This window comes from Muscardinus avellanarius, assembly GCF_963383645.1.
Source record: "Muscardinus avellanarius genome assembly, chromosome: 1".
In the NCBI taxonomy this organism is placed as follows: domain Eukaryota; kingdom Metazoa; phylum Chordata; class Mammalia; order Rodentia; family Gliridae; genus Muscardinus; species Muscardinus avellanarius.
The window spans coordinates 217,394,668-217,417,067 of NC_137786.1; the positions used below are offsets into that span (position 1 = coordinate 217,394,668).

The window sequence follows — 22,400 nt, forward strand, 5'->3', positions numbered from 1 at the left end:
TGCCAAGTTGCAGAAAAATTCCTGTGCTCACATCTCTCTTGGCATACAACACGGAGAAAAACGTTAATCAACATACAGGAGGAGGAGGAGAAGGAGGAGGAGGAGGAGGAGGAGGAGGAGGAGGAGGAGGAGGAGGCTCAATACAAGGAGCTCGAAGAAGAAGAAGAAGAAGAAGAAGAAGAAGAAGAAGAAGAAGAAGAAGAAGAAGAAGAAGAAGAAGAAGAAGAAGGAGGAGGAAGACGAGGAGGAGGAGGAGGAGGAAGGAGGAAGGGCCTCGATACACGGAGCTCTTTTTCTCCTTTGAGCTGGACTAAAGCTCAAACTGAAGTTTTCAGGTCACCTGTCTCAGCTGTTTGTTTTTCATAAATTCAGCAATGCTTTGAAAAATCCTATTTTTCAGTGTGAATAGAAAGTGACACTTCTATTTTCCCTAGTACAGATTCATAAGATGAGACACAAGACATGAGGCCATGCTGTTTTATTAGAATTAAAGGAGTCCATCTAGGCTTGGCAATAGAGAAGAACCTAAAGACTCCAACATGGTACTAGGGATGGAACCTAGGAGCATTCTACCTCTGAGCTACCCCCCCCGCCCTATTTTATTCTATTTATTTATTTACTTACTGAGGTGCTAGGAATGGAACCCAGGGGCCTTCTACTTCTGGGCTACACTCCCAGACCTATTTTATATTTTTATTTGGAAACAGGGTCTCACTAAGGTGCTGAGAGCCTCATTAAGTAGCTAAGGCTGGCTTTGAACCTGTACGATCCTCCTGTCTCAGCCTCCCAAGTACTGAGATTACAAGCGTGTGCCACCATGCCTGGCTTATTCTTTTTATTTTGAAACAGGGTCTCACTAAGTTGTGGAGGCTGGCTGCAGATCTGTTGTCCTCCTGTCTCAGCTTCCCAAGTACTGGGATTACAAGTGTGTGCCACGATGCCCTGCCGTCTGTGCCTTTTCTATCTGGGAATGAATCTGCCGAGTACTTCGTATATGTTAACTCTAGTCTATGACAAGGCTGCTAGGAAGCTGGTATCCCCATTTTACAAAAATAAGAAAAATGAAACCTAAATTAGTAATCTGCCCCAATTGCAAAGCTGCAAATGGCAGAGACAGAAATAAACACCGGTCTCTCTGGATCCAAGCGTCCTGGCCTTTGCACTGAGCCCCACCTCATCTACTTGGCGCATCACTTAGTTGTAGAGAGTCATCACGCTTTGTCAGTTCTCTGATTTTGAATCGTGTAGAAAAACTAGATTCTTGTTGGAGGCCCAAAGCCAGACAAGTAAATCTATTCTTTTGAAAATACTAATGGGGAGAAAAATCTCTTTTCTTTCTCAAATATATTCTTCATTCCTACTGTACAGCTCCCTTCTTCCTCTACTGCCCCAGTCCTGATTTATTTTTAATATGATCTTTCCAGAATTAAAATTTCTTATCAGTATTGTCTGCTTCCAGGGAGGGCTTGGCTGCCCTCTCCTCCCTGCCCTCCACAGTGGGGGCGCTACAGCCGGGGGAGCCTGGTTGTTCCTGTCTAAATTCCATCTCGTTTGAAAAAGTGAAAGGAAGAAGCTCAGGATTCTACTTAGAAGCCTGCCTACTGTTAGCCCATAGGTAGCTGGCTGAAATGGAGGCTTCTTTGTCCACTCTTACTTTTGGCTACCTGGCCTAACTAAGAACAGGGAAGAGTCACCCTATTTCTCAAACAGCCATGATTCGCTCTCGTTCCCATCTGTGGCCCACGTCCTCCTCCTTGGCTTTCATCGCTCTCTGGAACTTCCCCATCAAAGGCTTTCAGGGGCAAGTTAGCTCTTCACGGACATTGTCTGCAGTAGTTCTTAGGACACATGTAGGTGAGGAATGGGAACGCCCGTGGGTTTAACATGCTGTACACATGCCCTGAGTTAAAGTCCGATTCCATCCAGTGCTGAGGCTTGTTTTACTTCACCAGAGCAGACGGCCTGTTTTCTGTACAAGGGGGAGGGGGAGCTATTTGTTGCCTTGTGGAATCAGCCACAGAAATACTGCTTTGTAGGTCATTTCCGTCCCATAGGGCTAGCAGGAAGATTGGATGACCGTGCATCTATGAAGGACTGGCATATACACGTTGAGTAGTAAAAACCTTTGCTTGCTTGTTCTTGTCCTAAGGAGAAGGTTTTGCTTAAGATTTCATAGATAAGGCTGAACTCAGGACTCCCAATCTCCCAGTTATGCATCAACACATTTATCCCAGAGATACTTTCAGTGATGTGCCAGGAATGAAGTAGAATGAGCCGTCGTTACAGTTAAAAGGTAGTGGCCCTGCCAATCATTCCTTTGTTCTCAGGCTCATCCCTTTTCTAAACATGTTTCTTTTGAACCCAGAAACTTTGGGGCCTCAAGACTCACAAAAAAGCGAGATCTTCTCTCAGATACATGATGGGTTTTTGAAAGCAGTGTGATACCTGGCTTCCCATTCTCCCTCGACAGATGTTGTATGGAGACAGAACTGCCCCCTGTAAGCCGGCCATCCATCGGTACTGTGCTGAAGAAGTGTGGCCGCAGGCTATGCTAGCTGCCTCGTTTTAAAATAAAGAGCCTGTGGCCGGGCGTGGTGGCACACGCTTGTAATCCCCGCGCTTGGGAGGCAGAGACAGGAGGATCACACAGGTTCAAAGCCAGCCACTTGCGCTGGCTTAGGAGACCCTGTTTCCAAATACAGATGTAAAAATAGGTCTGGGAGGTAGAAGGGCTTCCAGGAACCCCAGTACCACCAAAATAATAATAATAATAATAATAATAATAAATAAATAAATAAATAAAATAAAGAGCCTGTGATCAACCTGCTCCAGGCCTTTCAGAGTAGAATGGGAAAAGCAGGAGACAAGTCATGGGTGGGCATTTCTTCCCATCCCACATCATTAAACCTAGAAATTTGACATTTACTCTGCGAATTGGTCGTGATGAGAAAGCCAACCTAGTGGGTCGGGGGCAGGGGCTGGCACGATAAGCTGAGAAGGCCAGGCTCATCCAGTGCCATGTGCTTTGGGGGTGGGGTGGATTCTGGTGCCCGCCGGTTGAGGTAGTGTTCCAGAAGCCCTGGAGCGGGGGTCCCTGAAGGCTGCAGGCAGGTTTTGAGCTAGGTGTGCCAATGGAAAAATATTTTGTAGAGTTTTTGCTGGAAGTGGTAGAGTTCTGATGTGAAAGCTGTGGGTCCTGAATATGATGACCCAGGCTGCCCCTCAGTAGTCATTGTGACCTCAGTCATGTCATTCTGCATCTCAATTGTGTATTGAAGCCACTTCATTTATTTTACTTAAGCCAGTATTGAGATTTCCTATTGTTGTAAGGGTGTGTGTGTGTGTGTGTGTGTGTGTGTGTGGATGTGGGTGTTACTGGGGATTGAACCAAGGGGCATTCTACCTATGAGTATAGCACCAGCCTGATTTTATTTTTTATTTTGAAACAAATTCTTGCTAAGTTACTAAGACTGGCCTCAAACCTGAGATCTTTCTGTCTTAGCCTCCCAAGTACTAAGATTACAAGTGTCACTATGCCCAGTGTGTTGTAAGGATTTAGAGAGGATAGAGACAGGTAGGTGTGTGTGTGTGTGTGTGTGTGTGTGTGTGTGTGTGTGTGTGTGTGTGTGTGTGTTCTTATGATAAAAATTCATGTGTAAGCCGGGCGTAGTGGCGCACGCTTGTAATCCCCTTGCTTGGGAGGCGGAGACAGGAAGATCGCGCAGGTTCGAAGCCAGCACCGCTGGCTTAAGAGATCCTTTTTCTAAATAAAAATATAAAAATATGTTTGGGAGTGTAGCCCAGAGGTAGAAGGGCTTCCAGGAACCCCAGTACCACCAAAAAGAAAAAAAAATTCACGTGTAAGACTCTTCCTTAGACAGCTGTACTTGTGCTTGGTGAGAGCCACGGATGTGAGCGTTTATTCACCCCACATGTAATATGATATTTCGGTCCTTCATCTCACAAAAGGTAGATGAATGGCAAATACCTTGTGTTGTTTTTCTTCTAGATTCGCTCTGGCCCAAAATCCGGGTTCCGCTGAAGGTCGTGAGGACGGCTGAAAACAAGCTGAGTAACCGCTTCTTCCCTTATGACGAAATCGAGACGGAGGCTGTTCTGGCCATCGACGATGACATCATCATGCTGACCTCTGATGAGCTGCAGTTCGGTTATGAGGTGAGGAACCTGTAAGTGGGATGTTTAAAGGCTTCATTTTTGCTGCTATTATCGCTGTCTCTCCTAAAAAAAAAAGCATTGTATTGCACTCTCTAGAGTCATAATTTCTAAAATCTCTTAGTAGAGTTCAAAAGCTGTGTGAGAGAGTGCAGGTTAGGAAGCTGACCTTTCAGACCTCAGGGAAAGTCTATTCCAGAATGATAACCGTGCCCTCCTCCCCGGGCTCGGGGAACTCCCAAGGAGAATCCCCGGGGACATTTTCAAAGAGCATCGATGGCATTTAACAAGCACCTAATTGATGTCTCCTCGGATAGCACTTCCCCTGACTCAGGCAGCGGGGCACCACCACAGTAAAAATGCCGTCAGCAAGGAGGGCGCCGGCGACACTGACAAGCAGAAAGCAGAGCCCGCCGCCGCTCGCTCCCCGACTTGTAAGTGAGAGGCTGGCCGCCTGTCTTTAGGGAGAAACATTCTCTCTCACCGCCTTTTTGGTGCAGCTGATGGATTAGGCTGGGTTCAGGGGTTAAGTGTGGAGACCAGTCAAGGTCTCCCCAGGGGAGAGTGCCAGAGCCCAGGCCTGTGAGAGGCAGTTGGAGCCGAAGAGACTGCCGGGGCGTCCTCGGGACACATGAGCCGCAGCAGAGGCCGCGCTGCAGGGGCGTCCATGGTATCGGCCCGAAGCACCACAAAGCGTATAAATCAATTAGCACTGGGGCACAGGAGAAAGTGGTGAGATTTATCCCCTGTGGTCACCCTGCCTTTGAGCACGAGGGACCATTCCCTCCAGTTTACTCTGGGGTTGTTGAATTTGGAGTTCTTAAGAAATCATAAAGTTTTATTACATGAAGCCATGTTTGCTATATATGTTTATTATAAGAATTTATCTTCAAACCTGTAAATAAAAAGTGAGTTTTAAGGGAGAGAAATAAGAATCCCACCGCCACCACCACCACTACCCAAACTTATTAATTTAAATCCTCCCAGTTGTTTTATTTCTAAATATAGCTGCATTTGAGTGTAGAGAGTCTTCTGAAATAGCTTGATGGGCCACACCCTGGTCAATGCAGTACTCACCAGCGAGAGGCCTGAGAGTGGCTAGGGAGACGGGGAGTGTCCTTTGGGATTGGTTTTCATTCACAGATGACTTTGTGTATTGAACCCAGGGGCATTCTACCTCTGAGCTACACCTCCAGCCTCAATTTTTATTCTTAATTTTGAAACAGGTTCTCACTAAGTTGCAAAGAGCCTCACTTAACAACTGAGGCTGGCCATGAACCTGTGACCCTCTGGTCTCAGCCTCCTGAGTACTGGGATTACAAGCGTGCGCCACTGCACCCTGCTCGTTCCAAAGCAAACTGCCATTTGTTCCTCTAGCCAGGTCATGGGGAAGACTAATTTTTCCTGCCAGTGTTTTCTATCTTCAGTTTGACATGTTAAGCATATGTATTAGCCCTTTTTTTTTTTCATTGCCATAACATAATACCTGAGGTTGGGTAACTATAAAGAAAAGAGGCTTATTTAGCTCACAGTTTCAGAGATTCAAGGGCAAAGCACAAGCATTGGCTTGGCTCTGATGAGGACCTCGTGGCAGATGCTGTCGCAGTGGTAGGAGTGTGTGTGGGAGAAAGAGCTCACATCTCAAAACAGAAAGCCAGAGTGTGGTTTGGGTGTCAGACCCTCTCATAACAGCACGTTCTCAGGGGAGCTCCAGGGGAGGACCCTAGAGAAGCAAGAACCCATGTCGACGTAAATGCTTGTATGCTAATATTCATGGCAGCTTTTATTTGTAATATTCAAAAACTGGAGAGAAAGAACCAATGTCTATCAACAGTTCACTGGATAAAGAAATAGTGATATATCCATGCAGTAGAATATCACTTATCAGTAGATAAGAATGAACTACTAATATATACAACAACATGGACAGATTTCTAAATAATTACCCTAGGTCAATGATCCAAGACACAAAAGAGAACATACTTAATGAATCTGTATATATGAAATTCTAGAAAATGTATCATGGTGATAGAGAGATCAGGGATTGTTTGTAGAAAAGGTGGAGAGGGTCAGGGTGTATAAAGAGGGAATAACAAAGGGGCATAAAAAAGCTTTTAGAGGAGGAACCAGATGTGTTAATTTTCTTAATTGAGGTGATGGTTTCACAGATATGTCAACACATCAAATTATACAATTGAAATAGGTTTGGTTTATTGTATGTCAATTATATTACCAAAAAGTTGTTTTAAAAAGTCATATTTAGCCAGGCGTGGTGGCGCACGCTTGTAATCCCCGCACTTGGGAGGCGGAGACAGGAGGATCGCGTAGGTTCGAAGTCAGCCGCACTGGCTTAGGAGACCCTGTTTCCAAATAAAAAAAGTATTAAAATAGGTCTGGGAGTATAGCCCGGAGGTAGAAGGGCTTCCAGGAACCCCAGTACCACAAAAAAAATAAAGTTATATTTATATTCTTTCAGTAGAATAAAAACTGAAATACTTAAAAATTTAAACAAAATGTATGCCAGATATGTTCAGGGAAACCTAAAAAATATTGCTGAGAGAAACAGAAGGACAGCTTCACGATGGAAGGGCACAACATGCTCCCATCACACAGCTCGCTGCTGCTGAGTTCTTCCCAGATTGTTCTGTGTGTCCAAAGCTGTCCCAGCCAAAATCGCGGGAGATTGCTGTTGTTGGGAATTTGACAAGCTGGTTCTGAAATTGAAATGTAAACACAACAGCCCTGCGAAGGCCAAATTAATTTTGGAAAAGAACAAAGTTGAAGGGCTTATGCTGCCTTATTTTAAGTCTCACTATAAAGCTGCAGGAATCGAGATACTGTGGTAATGGTGTAAATTTAGATGCGTAGGTCAGGGAAACAGAATGATGAACCCAGAAATAGACCACACGGGTATGGTTACTTAATTTTCAGTAAAGGATCCAAATCCGTTCACTGTAGACAAGGCAGTCTTCACTGAATAATGCTGCTACAATTTAATAGCCATCGTGTTTAAAAAATCATGACCCCTACCTCATGTTGTATACAAAAATTTAACCCAAAGTGGATCCTTGTCCCAAATTGAAGAACTAAAACTAGAAAACTAATTGAAAAAAACACAGGAGAAAATCTGTTGGCTAAACACTGTTAGTTAAACAGTGGTTCTTTAGTAGGAGACAAATTGAGTGACATGGAAGAAGAAATGAGTGACTTGAATTTCATCAAAATTAGTGCCACTTAGAAAAAAGACACTTCTGAGAAAATGAAAGAACTAGCCCATAGACTGGGAAAAGTATTTTCAAAGTGTGTGTGATAGAGTTGTATCCAAACTATATAAAAAAAAAATTCTCACAACTTAACAGTAAGAAAACAAAAGCAAAGATAGGTAGTGGATGGCATCGAATTAAAAGGTTCTTTTACAGTAAAGGAGACAATCAACAGAATAGAATACAGTTCACAGATTGGGGGAACATATTTGCAAATCACACATCAAACAAGGGTCTCACACCAAAACATATAAGGAACTCTGATTACTCCATAAGAAGAACACACATGACCCTATTAAAAAATAGGAGTTGGGCATGGCGGCACATGCCTGTAATCCCAGCACTTGGGAGACTGAGACAAGAAGATCTCAAGTTTAGTAGGTAGAATGCTCCTGAGTTCAATTTCCTGCGCACACACACACAAAAAAAAGAACAAAAGATCTCAGTCCAACGATACATTTCTCAAAAAGAGAGACATACAATAATCCAACATCTTTGTAAAAAAGTGCTCAGCATCACTAATCACCAGGGGAATGCAACTTAAAATCACAATGAGTTACCATCTAATACTATTGAGAACTGCTCTTATCAAAAAGATGACGTGTTGGTGAGGACGTGGAGAAAAAGGAACCCCTGTACACTGTTTGTGGGACTGTAAATTAATATAGCTGTTTTTGAAAATGGTACAGAGGTTCCTAAAAAAATAGAATTACTGTATGATTCAGCATTTACACTTCTGCATATATACCTAAAGGAAATAACATCAGTATGATGAAGAAATATCTGTGTTCCCCGTATTCATTGTAAGATTATTCACAATAGCCAAGATATGAAATCAACCAGTGAGTCAGCTGATGATTGGATAAAAAGTGTATATGTACACACACACACACACGAATACTATTCTACCTTTAAAAATAACAAAACCTGTCATTTTTAAGCAAAATGGATTATCCTACATCCTAAGTAACATAAGTTAGAGATGGAAAGACAAATATCACATGATCTCTCTTATATGTGTAATCTAAAAATTCAAACTCATGGAAGTAGAGAGTGAAATGGTGGTCACCAGAGGCAGAGGTGTGGACTAGGGAAAGGAGAAGTCTTGGGCAGAAGGAACTGAGCTTTGGTTAGACAAGAGAAATAAGTTCTGGTGATTTCTGGCATAGCAAAGGGACTATAGCTAATAATAATTTTTATAGCTTAAAGAGGGGATTTTAAATGTTCTCACCCTAATAAAATGCTAAATATGTGAGGTAATACATACGTTAATTGTCCTGATTTTTTTCCACAATGCATACTTGTATTGAAGCATCAATTGTACCTCATAAATATATATAATTATTTATTAATAAAAAATTAAAGCTTAAAGAAAATAACATTAAACAGAAAAAAGAATATGTCATGTAAAAAGTTATTACATGAGACATTAAAAAAAATGTAGGCCAGGCGTGGTGGCGCACGCTTGTAATCCCAGCACTTGGGAGGCTGAGACAGGAGGATCGTGCAGGTTCGAAGCCAGCCTCGGCTACTGAGTGAGGCTCTCAGCAACTTAGTGAGACCCTGTTTCCAAATAAAATATAAAATAGGTCTGGAAGTATATCCTGGAGGTAGAAAGCCTCTGGGTTCCACCCCCAGTACCACCAAAAACCAAACCAAAACAAAACAAAAAAAAAACTATGTAGAGATATAAAATAACATAAAAACATCCTTAGCAACAGTACTGAGTATTGGTGAGGCTCTGAAGCAAGTTGAACTCATGCCTAGCTGGTGAAAATATGAACTGTACAACTAATTTGGAAAGCCATATTCCAAAGCTGGAAAAAAAATGGTGGCATGTAGATAAAATAGTGCTTAGGGGAAATTTATAGCACTAAAATAGCTTGTATTAGAAAACAAGAAAGTCCTTTCTTGTTTTCAGTGACCAAAAGTTATTTCTATTTAAGAAGCTAGGGGGAGGAAAGATATATTCAAAACAAGTAGCCGGATATGGTGGCGCACGCTTGTAATCCCCGCGCTCGGGAGGCTGAGACAGGAGGAACGCGCAGGTTCGAAGCCAGCCTCAGCTACTTAGTGAGGCTCTCAGCAACTTAGTGAGACCCTGTTTCCAAATAAAGTATAACATAGGTCTGGGAGGATAGCCCGGAGGTAGAAAGCCCCTGGGTTCCACCCCCAGGACCACCAAAAATAAAACAAAACAAGTAGAAGGAAGGAAATAATAACGGTAAGTGCTAAAATCAGTGAAGTAGAAAATAGACCAACTGAGAAAATTAACAAGTCCAAAGCTTGGCTCTTAGAAAAGATTAACAAAGCCAGGTGTGGTGGCACACGCTTGCAATCCTGGCATTCAGGAGGCTGAGACCGGAGGATTGAGGTTGGCGGACAGCCTCAGCTACTTAGGCCCTTCGCAACTTAGTGAGACCCTGTTTCAAAATAAAGAATAAAAAATAGGGAAGGGGTGTAGCTCAGAGGTAGAATGTCCCTGAGTTCCATCCCCAGACCCTCAAAAAAAAAAAGAAAAGAAAAAGGAAAAAAAGATTAACAAGATTGGTAAACTCCTAGCTAGATCACTAAAAAAAAATAAAAAAATAAAAAATAGGACACAAGTGATCACTATCTGAAATGAAAAAGCATTAAGGGAGCATTGTCATTACAGGTCTGATAGTCATGGAGAGGATATTATGAAAATGTATATGAAATGGAAGAATTCTTTGAAAGTTCAAGTTTACGCAAAATTAAACAGAATATGTGGATAATCTTCTGTTAAAGAAATTATAATCTTCCCAGTAAGAAAAGTCCAGGTTCAAATGGTTTTACTGGTGATTTCTTGAAGACAAGTAGTAGTTCTATATTAAAAAGAAACTTTTAGAGATAACTAGTTTGCTGGCTTCTGTATATGGATAAAGCCACCCAAGATATTGAGACCTGGTAAGTGATTTGTGTCCATTAGCATTACCTATTTAGTAAGTGGCGCTAAGACCAGGACTCATTTTAGTGTGTTTTCACCATACCATGTCACCTGTAAAACGCTCATCGTGATAACTGTTCTGATTTTTTGCCCCTGTACTGTTAAGAATTAAAATTTCTCCTGGGTGAAGATAAAAAGCACCTGAGCATTTTCTTTTAGAAGAGTCCACAGCAGTCAGAAAAACAGAATCCATGTTAGTTGTTTCATTAGAATGAATTAAAAATATTAAATTCTCAAATACACAGGTTTCAGAGCTAAAAGAGCAAAAGGAAAAGCTGGAAATACAGAGAAAATAACTTCAGGAAGCCTCTGTGACCCTATGGGACCTGGAGGAAGCGAGGGAGGAAGGGAAGAGCTTGGGGTTGTCAGCACCTAGACACTTGGAATAAAGCCCCTGGTGGGCTTGGGCATCAGAGGCGGGGCCGGTGGCAGGCTCTTGCTGGTTCTTCAAGGTGCAAGATGAGAGATGAGGTTGGCTCTGGGACTGCTGAGAGAGGAAGATCCATCTGCTGCTGCTGGGTGGACTCCATGCAGCAGGAATGGAGCAAGGCAGGGTCTCCTCCTGGGCTTCCAGGCTCCCGCTGGTGCCCCCTGTTGACAGGACCCAATAGGAAGCCATCTATTGAAGGCCAAATGTAATTTGCAGAATCTCAGCCCCAGCATCACAAAGTAGATTTAAGAAAGGGGTGGGAGGTGGTACCAGACAGGGTTGGGGCTGCAGGATAGCAGCTTAATGACAGCACAGTCTCCCTCTTTGCTACTCAGCGTCTGCATCCATCTTCCACACACAGACGAACTTTCAAGCAGCCACCTGTGCTTCCGTTAAGAAGATGGAGATATCCTCCACACATACGAGGCCGCTCATGTGTTCCCCAACCAAGGGAGACACAAAAACCCCACAGTCATATCAATCTCTGGGTCATTTGTTGTTAAGTTTTCCTTTAACTTAGTCACAGTTCTACTTAAATATTTCTTAACTTAAAAAATAAGCTATAAGCCAGGCATGGTGGCGCACGCTTGTAATCCCAGTACTTGGGAGACTGAGACAGGAGGATCGCAGGTTCACAGCCAGCCTCAGCTACTTAGTGAGGCCTTCTGCAACTTAGTGAGACCCCATTTCAAAATAAAGAATAGGGGGTGTAGCTCGGAGGTAGAATGCCCTTGGGTTTCATCACCAGTATCGCAAAAAAAAAAAAAGTTACAGACTTTTTATTCTGCATAAGATTGAGTAAACACATTCAACCCTATTGCTGCTAATTACAATAAAAGCCCTAGATAAAACACATTTTGCAACAGAAGATTCTGGAAGATGGAAAAGAAGGCAGGTGGGTGGGGCCTCAGGACTTGAGGGATGACCCAGTGATGAGTTCTTTTGGGGTTTTTCTCTCTTTCTTCTCTCCCCTCCACCTCTGTGCTAGAGATCTTAATGCTTGCAGGCACAGATTAAAATGAATAAAACAACAGCAGCAAACAAACAAGAACAAGAAAAGCCCATATTGTCTAGTCAGAGGACTGGGAGTGGCCCCACAAACGGGATCCACTCTGCCCCAGGCAGACACCACAGAGGAAGCCACAGCCCTGCCAGGCGGCTGTGCCCCATGGCAGCTGTCGGGCAGAGCTCGGTCAACCGTCCCAGGCTGCACTAACAGGAGACAGGGAAAGATACTCTCCTCCCCTGGCCCTTCCCCACTGGAGCTCATGGGCTGGAGCCCAATGGCCGCCTGGTTCCGGCTCCAATGCACATCAGCGGGGTCCCTGCCCTGTGAGAAGGCGCCCTGTCCACCGTCCCCAGCCTGCACCAAGCTGCCTCCCACCTATGGTAAAGGGAGAGCGTGGGCAGGAGAGCCTGAGAACGGGATTCTGTAGATCTGTGTGTGAAGTCCAGGTACTCGCCAGCTCTCCCCTTCAATGTAGCCCGTGCATGAAACTGACTGAGTCAACACAGGAAACCTTTAGGAAATAAACTATGGTATAGGATACTGCCCAGGATAATACACAGGTTTCAGAGCTAAAAGAGCAAAAAGAAAAGCTGAAAATAGAAAATAACTTGAGGAAGCACCTGTGACCCTATGGGACCTGGAGGAACCGAGGGCGGAAGGGAAGAGCTTGGGGTTGTCAGGACCTAGACACCTGGAATACCCAAATCGCCTCTGGGTAGCACACAAGCTGGACAGACCAGAAAAGCACGGTAAAGGCTTTGAAAACGAAATCGACATTCAATCCGCAGCCCACAAAAGCGCACCAGAACATGCATTCTGAACCCAAACTGCCTCCAAAATAGAAAGCTTCAATGGAAGCCAGCATCTCAGCAGTGCTCAGGGTGTTTCAGAATTCCTTATCATACCAGCAACAGGAAAATTGCAAGTTTAATGAGAAAAGATAATTCACAGATGCCAAGGCCAGATGAGGCAGATGTCGGAATTTCTGACGAGGATTTTTAAAGCAGCTCTCTGAAAATGCCCTGATGAGCAGTTGTGAGCACCGTCAAAAGGAATAGAAAAGTAGAAGCCCCAGGAAAGAAACAGAAGATACAAAGAACCCAAAAGGACACCACTCCAAATGGAAAACTCTGGACGTGCTCAGTAGGAGACCGGAAATAACGGAAGCTTCAGTGAACTTGAGGACGGATCCCCAGGAATGAGCCAGTATGAACAGGAGAGAGGAAACACGTCTTGAAAAAGTAGAGACAGCCTCAGGGACCTGTGAGACAGTCACAAAGGGTACGACATCAGTGTGTGAGAGTTTCAGAAGAGAAAGGACGTGGGGCTGAAAATGTACTTGATATAATGGCTGAAAATGTCCGAAATTTAGCAAAAGATGGACTTAGCACTCAAGCCAAGCAAACCACAAAGTCACTGATTAAGTTATATAAGTTATATAAGCAGTATAAATTATAGTGGTACTTCTTATTTTAAATAGTAAATGGAAAGTACTAGGAGAAATTCATTCGTAATATCTTTTTATTATCATTTAACACTTCTCGGACTTGGAATAATGTGTTATTTTTTTTATTCCTGATACTGGTTGTTTTCATTTTTTTCCTAGTGAGTCTTAACTGTTAGAGGTTTATCAGCGTCACAGTCTTTTCAACTTTGGATTTTGTTGATTTTTCTCTTGTATATTTGTTTTGTATTTAATTAGTTATGGTCTCTGCTTGGTTGAGTTTGTACTCTGCTTTCATGAATTTAAGTTGCTGGGGTTTTTTTAAGCTCGTTTGCTTAATAGCTCAGATCATTAATTTAATATTTATTTTTCTGGTATAGACATTGAAATTTCTCTTTATGGATTTAGGTGTGGTTTCAAGTTTTGATGTATCCTATTTCTGTTATCCTTAAGTTCAAAATATCTTAGAATTTTCATTGTATGATCTTCTTTGAGCCCTAGTTACACAAAAGCTTACTTTTGTCAAATTTTTAAGTTATCTCTTTTTTATTCATTACTGGTTTGAGTCTACAAAATGGTCAGAAGATAGACTCTGTATGATTTTATTATTTTGAAATGTGTTGAGACCGTATAGCCCAGAAGAAGGTCGGTTTTGGTAGATGTCCTGTGTACCCCGAAGAAGAGGGCTCATTCTGCAGTTGTGGATGTAAAATTCTTGCCAAGTAAACTAGATAAGGTTAGTTACCTCAGTACTTTTTGTTTGAACATAACCAGAGTATCCCCCAGTGTGTGCATCTATGAAACAAGAAGACTAGGATAGATTTTCCATTTCTGCCTGGAGACAGAAGAATGGACCAGATGACTTCACAAGCCCTTGGGGTGCAATCATTCTAGGAGATAAGATGCAGGCAGAGCCGTACGGCCTGTGGAAAGTGACCAAAACTTTGTTCACGTGGAAAGTGACCAAACTGCCACATGCAGAGTGTCAGATTCCTTCTTGTTCCTGTGAAACAGATTGCGTGTGATGATCCAACAGGGGTAGGTGTCCATGGTAGAGTGCTTGCCTGCCATGCATGAGGCCCTGGGCTCCATCCCTAGAACTGCAACAAGAAAAAAGAAAGGAAAAAAAAGTAGAATGCAGAAGTTCTGTTCATGGAGGAGACCAGGGCAGGCGGTGAGCCGCCAGGGCCTGTTTGACAAGGCATAGGTAAGGCATAAACACTTGCCCAGAGGCCCAACATGTCCTTCACAAGTTTGAGGGCACCCGAAGGCAGTGCTGTGCTAAAGGGTGGGAAGGCTTGGATCATTGACACCATCCCCTAAAGAGCAGGCTCCGGGGTATGCTGAATGGACTCCGAGTGAGACCGTGGGCCAGCTCACAGGTTGCTCACTTCCCAGAGCTGTGGGAGAAAAATGTGGGTCTAACATAAGAGGCAAGAGATAAAAATAAACGATGGGGTGATCATCCTAAAATATAGGCTTGGAAATTGATAGCAAACTCGAGACCCACCTTTCAGAGGGAGGTTACTAAAGCCAGTGTTTGGGCCAGCTTTCATCAGGTCTTAGCACAAAGTGGTGGTGCTGCCATGTGCTGGGCACACAGACGAGGCTGCTGACACCCCGGGGTGCCTACCCTCAGCTCACTCCTGATCAGACGAGGGGCTCAGACCTCTGCATGCTGTGTGCCTGTTGCCCACTCATAACGGCCCATTCAGAACACTCTGTTTAAAAGAAATACAGGCAAGCCGTGCATGGTACGCATACCTGCGATCCCAGTACAGGGGAACCTGAGACAGGAGGATCACAAGTTCAAAACCAGCCCCAGAAACCTTAGCAGGCTCTCAGCAACTTAGTGAGACCCTGTTTCAAAATAATAATAATAATAATAATAATAATAATAAGAAGAAGAAGAAGAAGAAGAAGAAGACGATGACAATGACAACGATGACCAGGGTTGTAGCTCGGAGTTTGATCTCCAGCACTGGGTTCAGTCCCCTCCATCTCTACAGAAGTGGGGAAGAATGCAGAGACCTCAGAGGTCATCCTGTCACTCCCTGCTTTACTGCTGAGAACACAATGTGCATAGAGGTCACTTGTTTTGAGGGAGGTGTACAGGAGACTGAACTCGGAGGCATTCTGTGTCTGATTAAGACCCCAAGTCCTTTTTTATTTTTGTTTTGAAACAGGGTCTTGCTAGGCTGCAGTGTAGAGAGAGTCTCCCTGTACTGCTGAGGCTAGTCTTGAACCCTCAGTCCTCTTGTCTCAGCCTCCCAAGTACTGGGATTCCAGCCGTGTAGCACCACCACACCCTGCTCCATTAAGTTACTTTTACAGTGTGAAATACACTTTGAGTATAACCCTTAGAGATATACTATAGCAAATTCTCGGGAATAAAAGGCCAGACCATATTTTTCTTCCTGCGTCTATGATATGAGCACACACACATTTGAATATAGTACCGGGTTATCATTATTTATTTACTTGGAAGAAAACATGGGGGGTGTTATTTGCCCATTTAAATGGGGCCACATTCCCTGTTGGAAGGCAGAGGGCCTGGGGAAATATTCCGTTCCTCTCCAACCCTGAAGTCAGGAGCTAAGAATGATCTTCTCTGGCCCTGTGTGTTTTTGACTTGTTTGACAAGCTCTAGTGAGCTACCAGATGTGGAAATTCTTTTCAGCCTGGGATAATTTATTTATCTGTTTATGTATTTTACCAGGAAAGTATCTATTGAGTTCTTGATTCTCATTTTCAAGGGACTCCTAGGGGAACAGTAGCAGTGTATAATGTTACTTGAATGTTTGATTTTTTTTTTTTTTAAGTCTGTCTGCTTTCATTTCAGACCTAAAGAGCTGGGAAATGAAAAGCAACTTATTCCTCCTCCTCTCCCCCGCCTCAGAGAGACAGTTTAAAACATGTGGTAGAAAATGAGCCATGGAGACTTGGCTGAGTGCATGAACCTGCAAATTTATTTTTCCTTTTATACTTTGATCCACACTTCCAACCATAAAAAATTATTAGTAGCACTTACGTGTTGGGCATTTTTCACCTGAGAGATGTGAAGCGCTCTTGGCCAGTACCACCGGGCTTCTTGTGGGAATGGGAATTAACAGCAACGTGCGTTATTAAGCAAAACACGCAGTGCTCCTCCTTCATGGCCCAGGCGCCTGTAGCTGGAGGGATTGGCTAAACCTCTTGGTGCCAATAGACTGTGAGGAATTATTTGTATGATTTTGTTCATAACGGCTCACGGTAATGGCAAGTGTATGCTCTCAAGGGATCATGGGAAGGCAGAAGAACAGCATGGGATCGCTGTTTTTGCTGTTGTTGTTTTTCATGAGAACATGGAGCCCTCTCTCAGTGGGTTCTCCTTATGTTGGAAGTACCAAGAGGAAGGACATCAAAGCAGGATGGAGCTGGGCGCGCGTGGCAGGCCGGGAAGTTGTGAGCTTGCTGGTGTGAGGAGGAGCATGCTGGGCTTACAGGAGAAGAGGGCCAGCTGATGGGCGGGTTCCGAGGCCAGCTGCAGGCCACAGAGAGGTGCATGGCAGGTAACTGGGAGGCCAGTTACAGGGCAGTGGGGAAGCGCATGCCCTGAGCTCAGGCTGGGGGCGGGGATGCTGGGAGCATTTACATTTGAAGCACAGTGAGAGACAAGTCACAAATCATGTTTATACCTGGCCACTGAGAGAGCGGCCATAATCTGTGCTTCTAAATGAACCTCCTTTAAAAGTGAGCAGAAACTTAAAAAAAAAGAAGAGTAAGCTGTGTTGTTCTGCGGTCCATCCTGAGCCTTCTACAAGGAGGGTGCTATGCTATGGGTCCCATCGCCTGCTTGTGCTAATGGACTGACTGCTTGCCTCCCTGGATTAAGGCCCCAAGTCCTCTGTCTGCAGTTATACCCAGGCTTATTAGGAATTTGGGAGGGTCTCTGATATAGGGTCTTTGTGTGTGTGTATGTGGTACTGGGGTTCCTGGATGCCCTCCTACCTTCGGGCTACACTCCCAGACCTATTTTATACTTTTTTATTTTTGGAAACAGGGTCTCTTAAGCCAGTGTGGCTGGCTTCAAACCTGTGTGATCCTCCTGTCTCCGCCTCCCAAGCACCGGGATTACAAGTGTGCGCCACCACGCCCGGCTGATACAGGGTCTTTATCGTACAGGGAGCCACCATTCCCACCCTGCCATGGGTTCATCCAGGGCCTGTCAGTTCATCCAGGGCCCTGAGAAACGCCATTCTTACATAGCCTAGACTAATAAACGGGAGATCCTAAAGGAGGAACCAAAACACAGGTATGTGCCTGAGGGGGTACGTACCAGTTACCGGGACCTGGGAAGACCCCGCGCCTTGGGTTTCCCATCCTCCCCTTTGCCGACTCAGACCCTGGAGCCTTCTCAGGTCTGGACTGGTAGTGACTGGATGGTACTCTCTTGCTCTCGTCCGGATGATGGACAGTCACAGCAGGATCAGCCCACACGCTGCTGCCGTGCCGCTGGCCAGTGTGCACAGCGGGCCGGGCCCATGCCGGCGCACACAGAGCCAAGCCTTGCCAAGGCTGTCGCCTGCGGCTTTGTGCTGGCTCTGAAGTCTCTCCACGAAGCTCGAGCCATTGTGCCAAAGGTGAGCTTTTGGAAACCGTAACACAAGCATCGTGGTGTGCCCTCTGTAAGTGTCTAAAGAAGCTGACGGGGTATGCTCTCCCTGAGCTGTGTGTCCATCCAAGTGGATGGCAGTCCCCCCAGCACCTTTCCTGAGCTCGGCCATCACATTGGGACCACACGGAAAAGGACATCTGTGTCTGTTGCCTCTGATTTTCACTTTTCTTAAGGACCCGAAGCATCGCCATTACAGAGACTCTCATCCTCAGAGGAGAGATGCCTGCACAGATGGCGCATCTCTGTGAGCATTCCCACCGAAAAGACGGTTGGCACTTCCCAAAGGAGGCCCAGGAAGGCTGCTGAGCGCTTTCCTTAGAGGATGGCTGCCCGGGCACTCTCTGCATTGCTCCAGGCCCCGTGTGCATGGAACTGAGTGATCCCTGCGGTCTGCCCTATCTCCAGCTTGCATTGATTTACACCCCCAAGGCTCGGGGAGGGGAGGGAAAACAGCTCATGTTTGCTGCCGTGGGAGCGAGTGCTGCTGAAAGAAGATCCAGAGTCGGGCCAGAAGCCGCGGAGGTGCTGAGAGAAGCTGCGGCGAAGTTTGACCTCACAGAGCTGTTCTCAAACACCCAGTCCCCACTGGAGAACAAGTCAAACAAATATTAAGGGAAGGAAATCGAATATGTATGCTGAACATTGAAATAACATCTGACCATTTACAAACGTACCCAGTTGGGAATTACAATGGAGTGGCACTTTTTTCTTCCCCACTGAGCAAATTAAAACAGCAAGTCCAGAATTTGTTTACACAGCTATTAATGAAACATCTAATGTAGGACTGGCGGCTGCCTGTCCCAAAGAGGAGGACACGGAAGCCACGCATCTTCCAGGAGAGGCATCTCCCCTCGCGGAACGCCATCCCAAGTAGGCAGATGAGATGTTCCGGTGCGTTTCCTATCGGAGCGCGCCTTGTGCCAGGCAGTGCTGGAGAGGGGGGCCCTCTCCCGGCCTCCCACAGCCCGCCCTGTGTGCCCACCCTCACGCCCAACAGGCCTCAGCACCCTTCCTGTCCCTGCACCATCAAGGCCACCTGGCCTGGTATCTCTGCGTCTCAAACTAGCGCTCATGACATGAGGTTATGTTAGGGAGGTGTTGGACCACTGGATGGTTTAAGGAATGTGCCCCCCCCCGTTGAAAAGGAGATGTCTGTGGTGATATCCAGCCCTGAGAGGATCCATATGTTTGAGGGTTATTGTTCCAAAAGCCGCCTGTTGTCTCCCCGAGATTGATTACAGGGGAACTTTGGCTGCTGCAGGAATTTGGAGCTTCAGCCTGCGGTTTCAGGACGTGGGGAATTTATCTTCATGGGCTGCTTATCTGCCTTGATTGTGATAGAGACGCTTAGCGGAGGTGGTGGGCAGGACGTGGCAGGGGGCCGGGGGAGACCACAGCAGCCAGAGCCCTGACTGCCCGGCCCCTCAGGAGGGCAGCGGCCGAAGCTTTCAGAGGAGAGCCCTGTCGGATTCCAGAAGGTGAAGCCGTGCCATTCACTGTGAGGTCACACAGCTGTCTGCAAAGTCCTGAGCCTGGGACAGCGGTCTGGGACAGCGGTCGGTGGCTGCTGTCGTGCTCTACCTGCCGGTTCTGCATTTGGGGAGAAAAAGAAGAAAGAAAACTTTCAAAGGCTCAGAGCAGACCCCAGCCTTAAAAAATATCTCAACTGTGAAGTGGGTCTCAGAAAGCGGTGTGAACTAGTCAGCGTGGTGCTTCCAGCTCACCTCTCAGATCGTATTTATTTCTTGGTGCTTGAAAATTGGTGTCTAGGGTTCACATTAATCACGATTGTGGTATATTTGCTACTGTCTTGTTGGCTGGTTTAGATCAAGACTTGGCAACCTTTAGAAGTAATATTTCTAGGTTCCCGGCCAGCCTTTGCGCTCTCTGGGCAGGATCATGATCGCACATGGAGGGAAGAGGCCAGCCTCTCACAGCCAGGCCTCCAGCCACGCCTGTGCCCTCGGCGGAGGCCTGGGCGCCAGCGCGGCCCTTTGAGCGGGGCTCACGCCGGCCTGGTTTGCTGCTCTGAGCCCGCACACTGGGTTGGCGCATAGTCAGTGCACAGTAGATGTTTACCGATTGAGAGGATTTGAATTTGGGATGTGGGATTTATATAGAAATTTAGTCTTATGAGTCGAATTAGAAGGAATTATTCAAAGTAAAACGAGGCCATGCTCTGCATCAGAGGAGGAATCCCGGTCTTCCTCTCGCTGGCCTGCTAACCAGAAAGCAGAGTTGTCCTGCGCTGACTACCCACCTGGCTGGGGTGACGGGGACCTCGGCCTGAACTGCCACTGGCTTCCTTTCCTTTCCTGCAAGTCGAAGTCCATGAAGTGCACGTTCTTATTCCTCCCGGCTCTCCCTGTCCACCCAGTAACTGCTCCCGCTCTGCGCCCCTTCTGTCCTCCACCTCCTCCTCACTCTCTAGCCATCTTTACTGCTTTTCTTCTTATGCCACTAGCTTTTCTGAATGCTAAGCCCCTTGGTGACAAGCGTAGGCTTTTTTGTTTGTTTGATACTCCATAAATTTTTGTACTCAGTCCCTTAAAAATAGTTGCGGACAGCCGGGCGTGGTGGCGCACACTTGTAATCCCCGCACTTGGGAGGCGGAGACAGGGGGATCGCGTAGGTTCGGAGCCAGCCGTGCTGGCTAAAGAGACCCTGTTTCCAAATAAAAATAGAAAAAATAGGTCTGGTAGTGGAGCCCAGAGGTAGAAGGGCTTCCAGGAACCCCAGTACAACACACACACATAAAATAGCTGCGGACAATTGATTTTGTTGCTGTTGTTCTGGGGGGTTAAACCCAGGGGTGCTCTACCTCTGAGCTACACCCCCAGCCCTATTTTATTTTGAAATAGGATCTCACTAAGTTGCTAAGGGCTTCACTACATTGCTACAACTGGCCTCGATTCTGCGATCCTCCTGTCTCAGCCTCCAAGTACTAGAATTACAGGCATACGCCACCACAGCCAGCTTAAGGGAATAACTGGTTTTTCACAAAAGGTACAAACACAATTCAACAAATTGGCAAAAAAAAAAAAAAATTAACCTTGACCTAAACCCCATACCTTATTCAAAAATTGACAGTGAGTCACAGACTTAAAATGTAAAATATAAAACCTGTAGGAATAAAGGAGGAAATCTTCAAGATGTAGTAGACAAGGTATTTTTAGTCTTGACACCAAAACACAGTCTATTAGAAACTGACAAATTGAACCTCCCCAGAATTAAAAACCTTATAATGAGGACACAAAACAAGCTACAGGCTCGGGGACAATACTCGCAAGCCACATGTCCAACAGAGGGCCGAGCAGCTAGACTCTGCGAAGAGCCCTCCAAACTCAACAGTAAGATCAATCCAGTGAGAAAATGGGCAAGGACGTGGATTGACTCTTCATCGAAGAAGGGATGTAGAGAGCAAGTAAGCCCAAGAAGAGTGACGGACATTATGAACCAGAAGGAAAGTGCAAAGTAAACACACACGGAGGCATATGACATGCCTAGCACAATGGCTAAATAAAAACTGGCGGCAGCAGCAAAGGCTGGTGAGGATGCAGAGAAGCTGAATCTCTTACGTTGCTGCTGGGAGTATACTATGGTCCAGCCACTCCAAAAGACAGTTTTTGTAGTTTCTTATAAAAGTGAATCTACAACTACCACACAACCCGGCAGTTGTTCTCCTGGGTCTTCATCCCAGAGGAATGGAAACCTAGACGGGAATGTTTGTAGCTGCTTTATTTGTAACCAACACACACAGGGCAATCAGCTGAGCTGTCCTTTGGTAGGTGAATGGTTAAACTACGGTCCGTGTATACCATGGAAAACTACTGAGCAGTGGAAAGGCACAGACTTTGGATATGAGCATTAGCTTGGGTAAATCCCCAGAGAAGTATCTGAGTGAGAAAAGCCATTTCCAAAAAGTTACATCATGTGATGCTATTTATCTAACCTCTTCGAGATGATGATGAAGTTATGGAGACAGTAGTTGCCTGGAGCCAGGAGTGGCAGTTGTCTCTTAAAAGATGGACAGGGAGGACCCATGCGCTGGTGGAAATGCTCCGTACCTCCACTGAATCCGCGCTGTGATCGCATCCTGTAGCTCTGCGAGTGTTACCATTAGGAGAAGCCGGGTGGAGAGTAAACAGAGTCTCTGCAGGAGCCACAGTTATCTCAAAATAAGATGTCTAATTAAAAAAAAAAAACAACAGTGGCGCCTAATAAGCACCTCAGAATCAAATGCACAAATGAATTAATAAAGAGAAATAGTCACGTCTTTCCATCCCTAAGCATGACCTTAGCTGGCTACTGAATTGCCTTTCTAGAACCTGATATCAGCATCAATATTTTGAAGACAGGGGGATTTCTTTTAATGCTCTGGAGAGCACCCATCTGTTATGACAGTTGGGGCTTTCTTCTAGGTTTGCCTGTTTTGTAAGCCAACTCAAATCATTGT

At 45.4% G+C, this 22,400-nt stretch overlaps 1 protein-coding gene across 1 annotated transcript in view; it reads left to right on the forward strand.

The window, feature by feature from the left end:
• Window positions 1-22,400, forward strand: part of EXT2 (exostosin glycosyltransferase 2) — a gene marked incomplete at both ends in the record, with an annotated part of 126,732 nt that overhangs the window by 86,420 nt on the left and 17,912 nt on the right. The window contains one exon of the mRNA XM_080706825.1: window positions 4,010-4,176. Within this exon, the coding sequence (XP_080562951.1) occupies window positions 4,010-4,176 (167 nt within the window). The remainder of the gene's footprint in view (window positions 1-4,009; window positions 4,177-22,400) is intronic.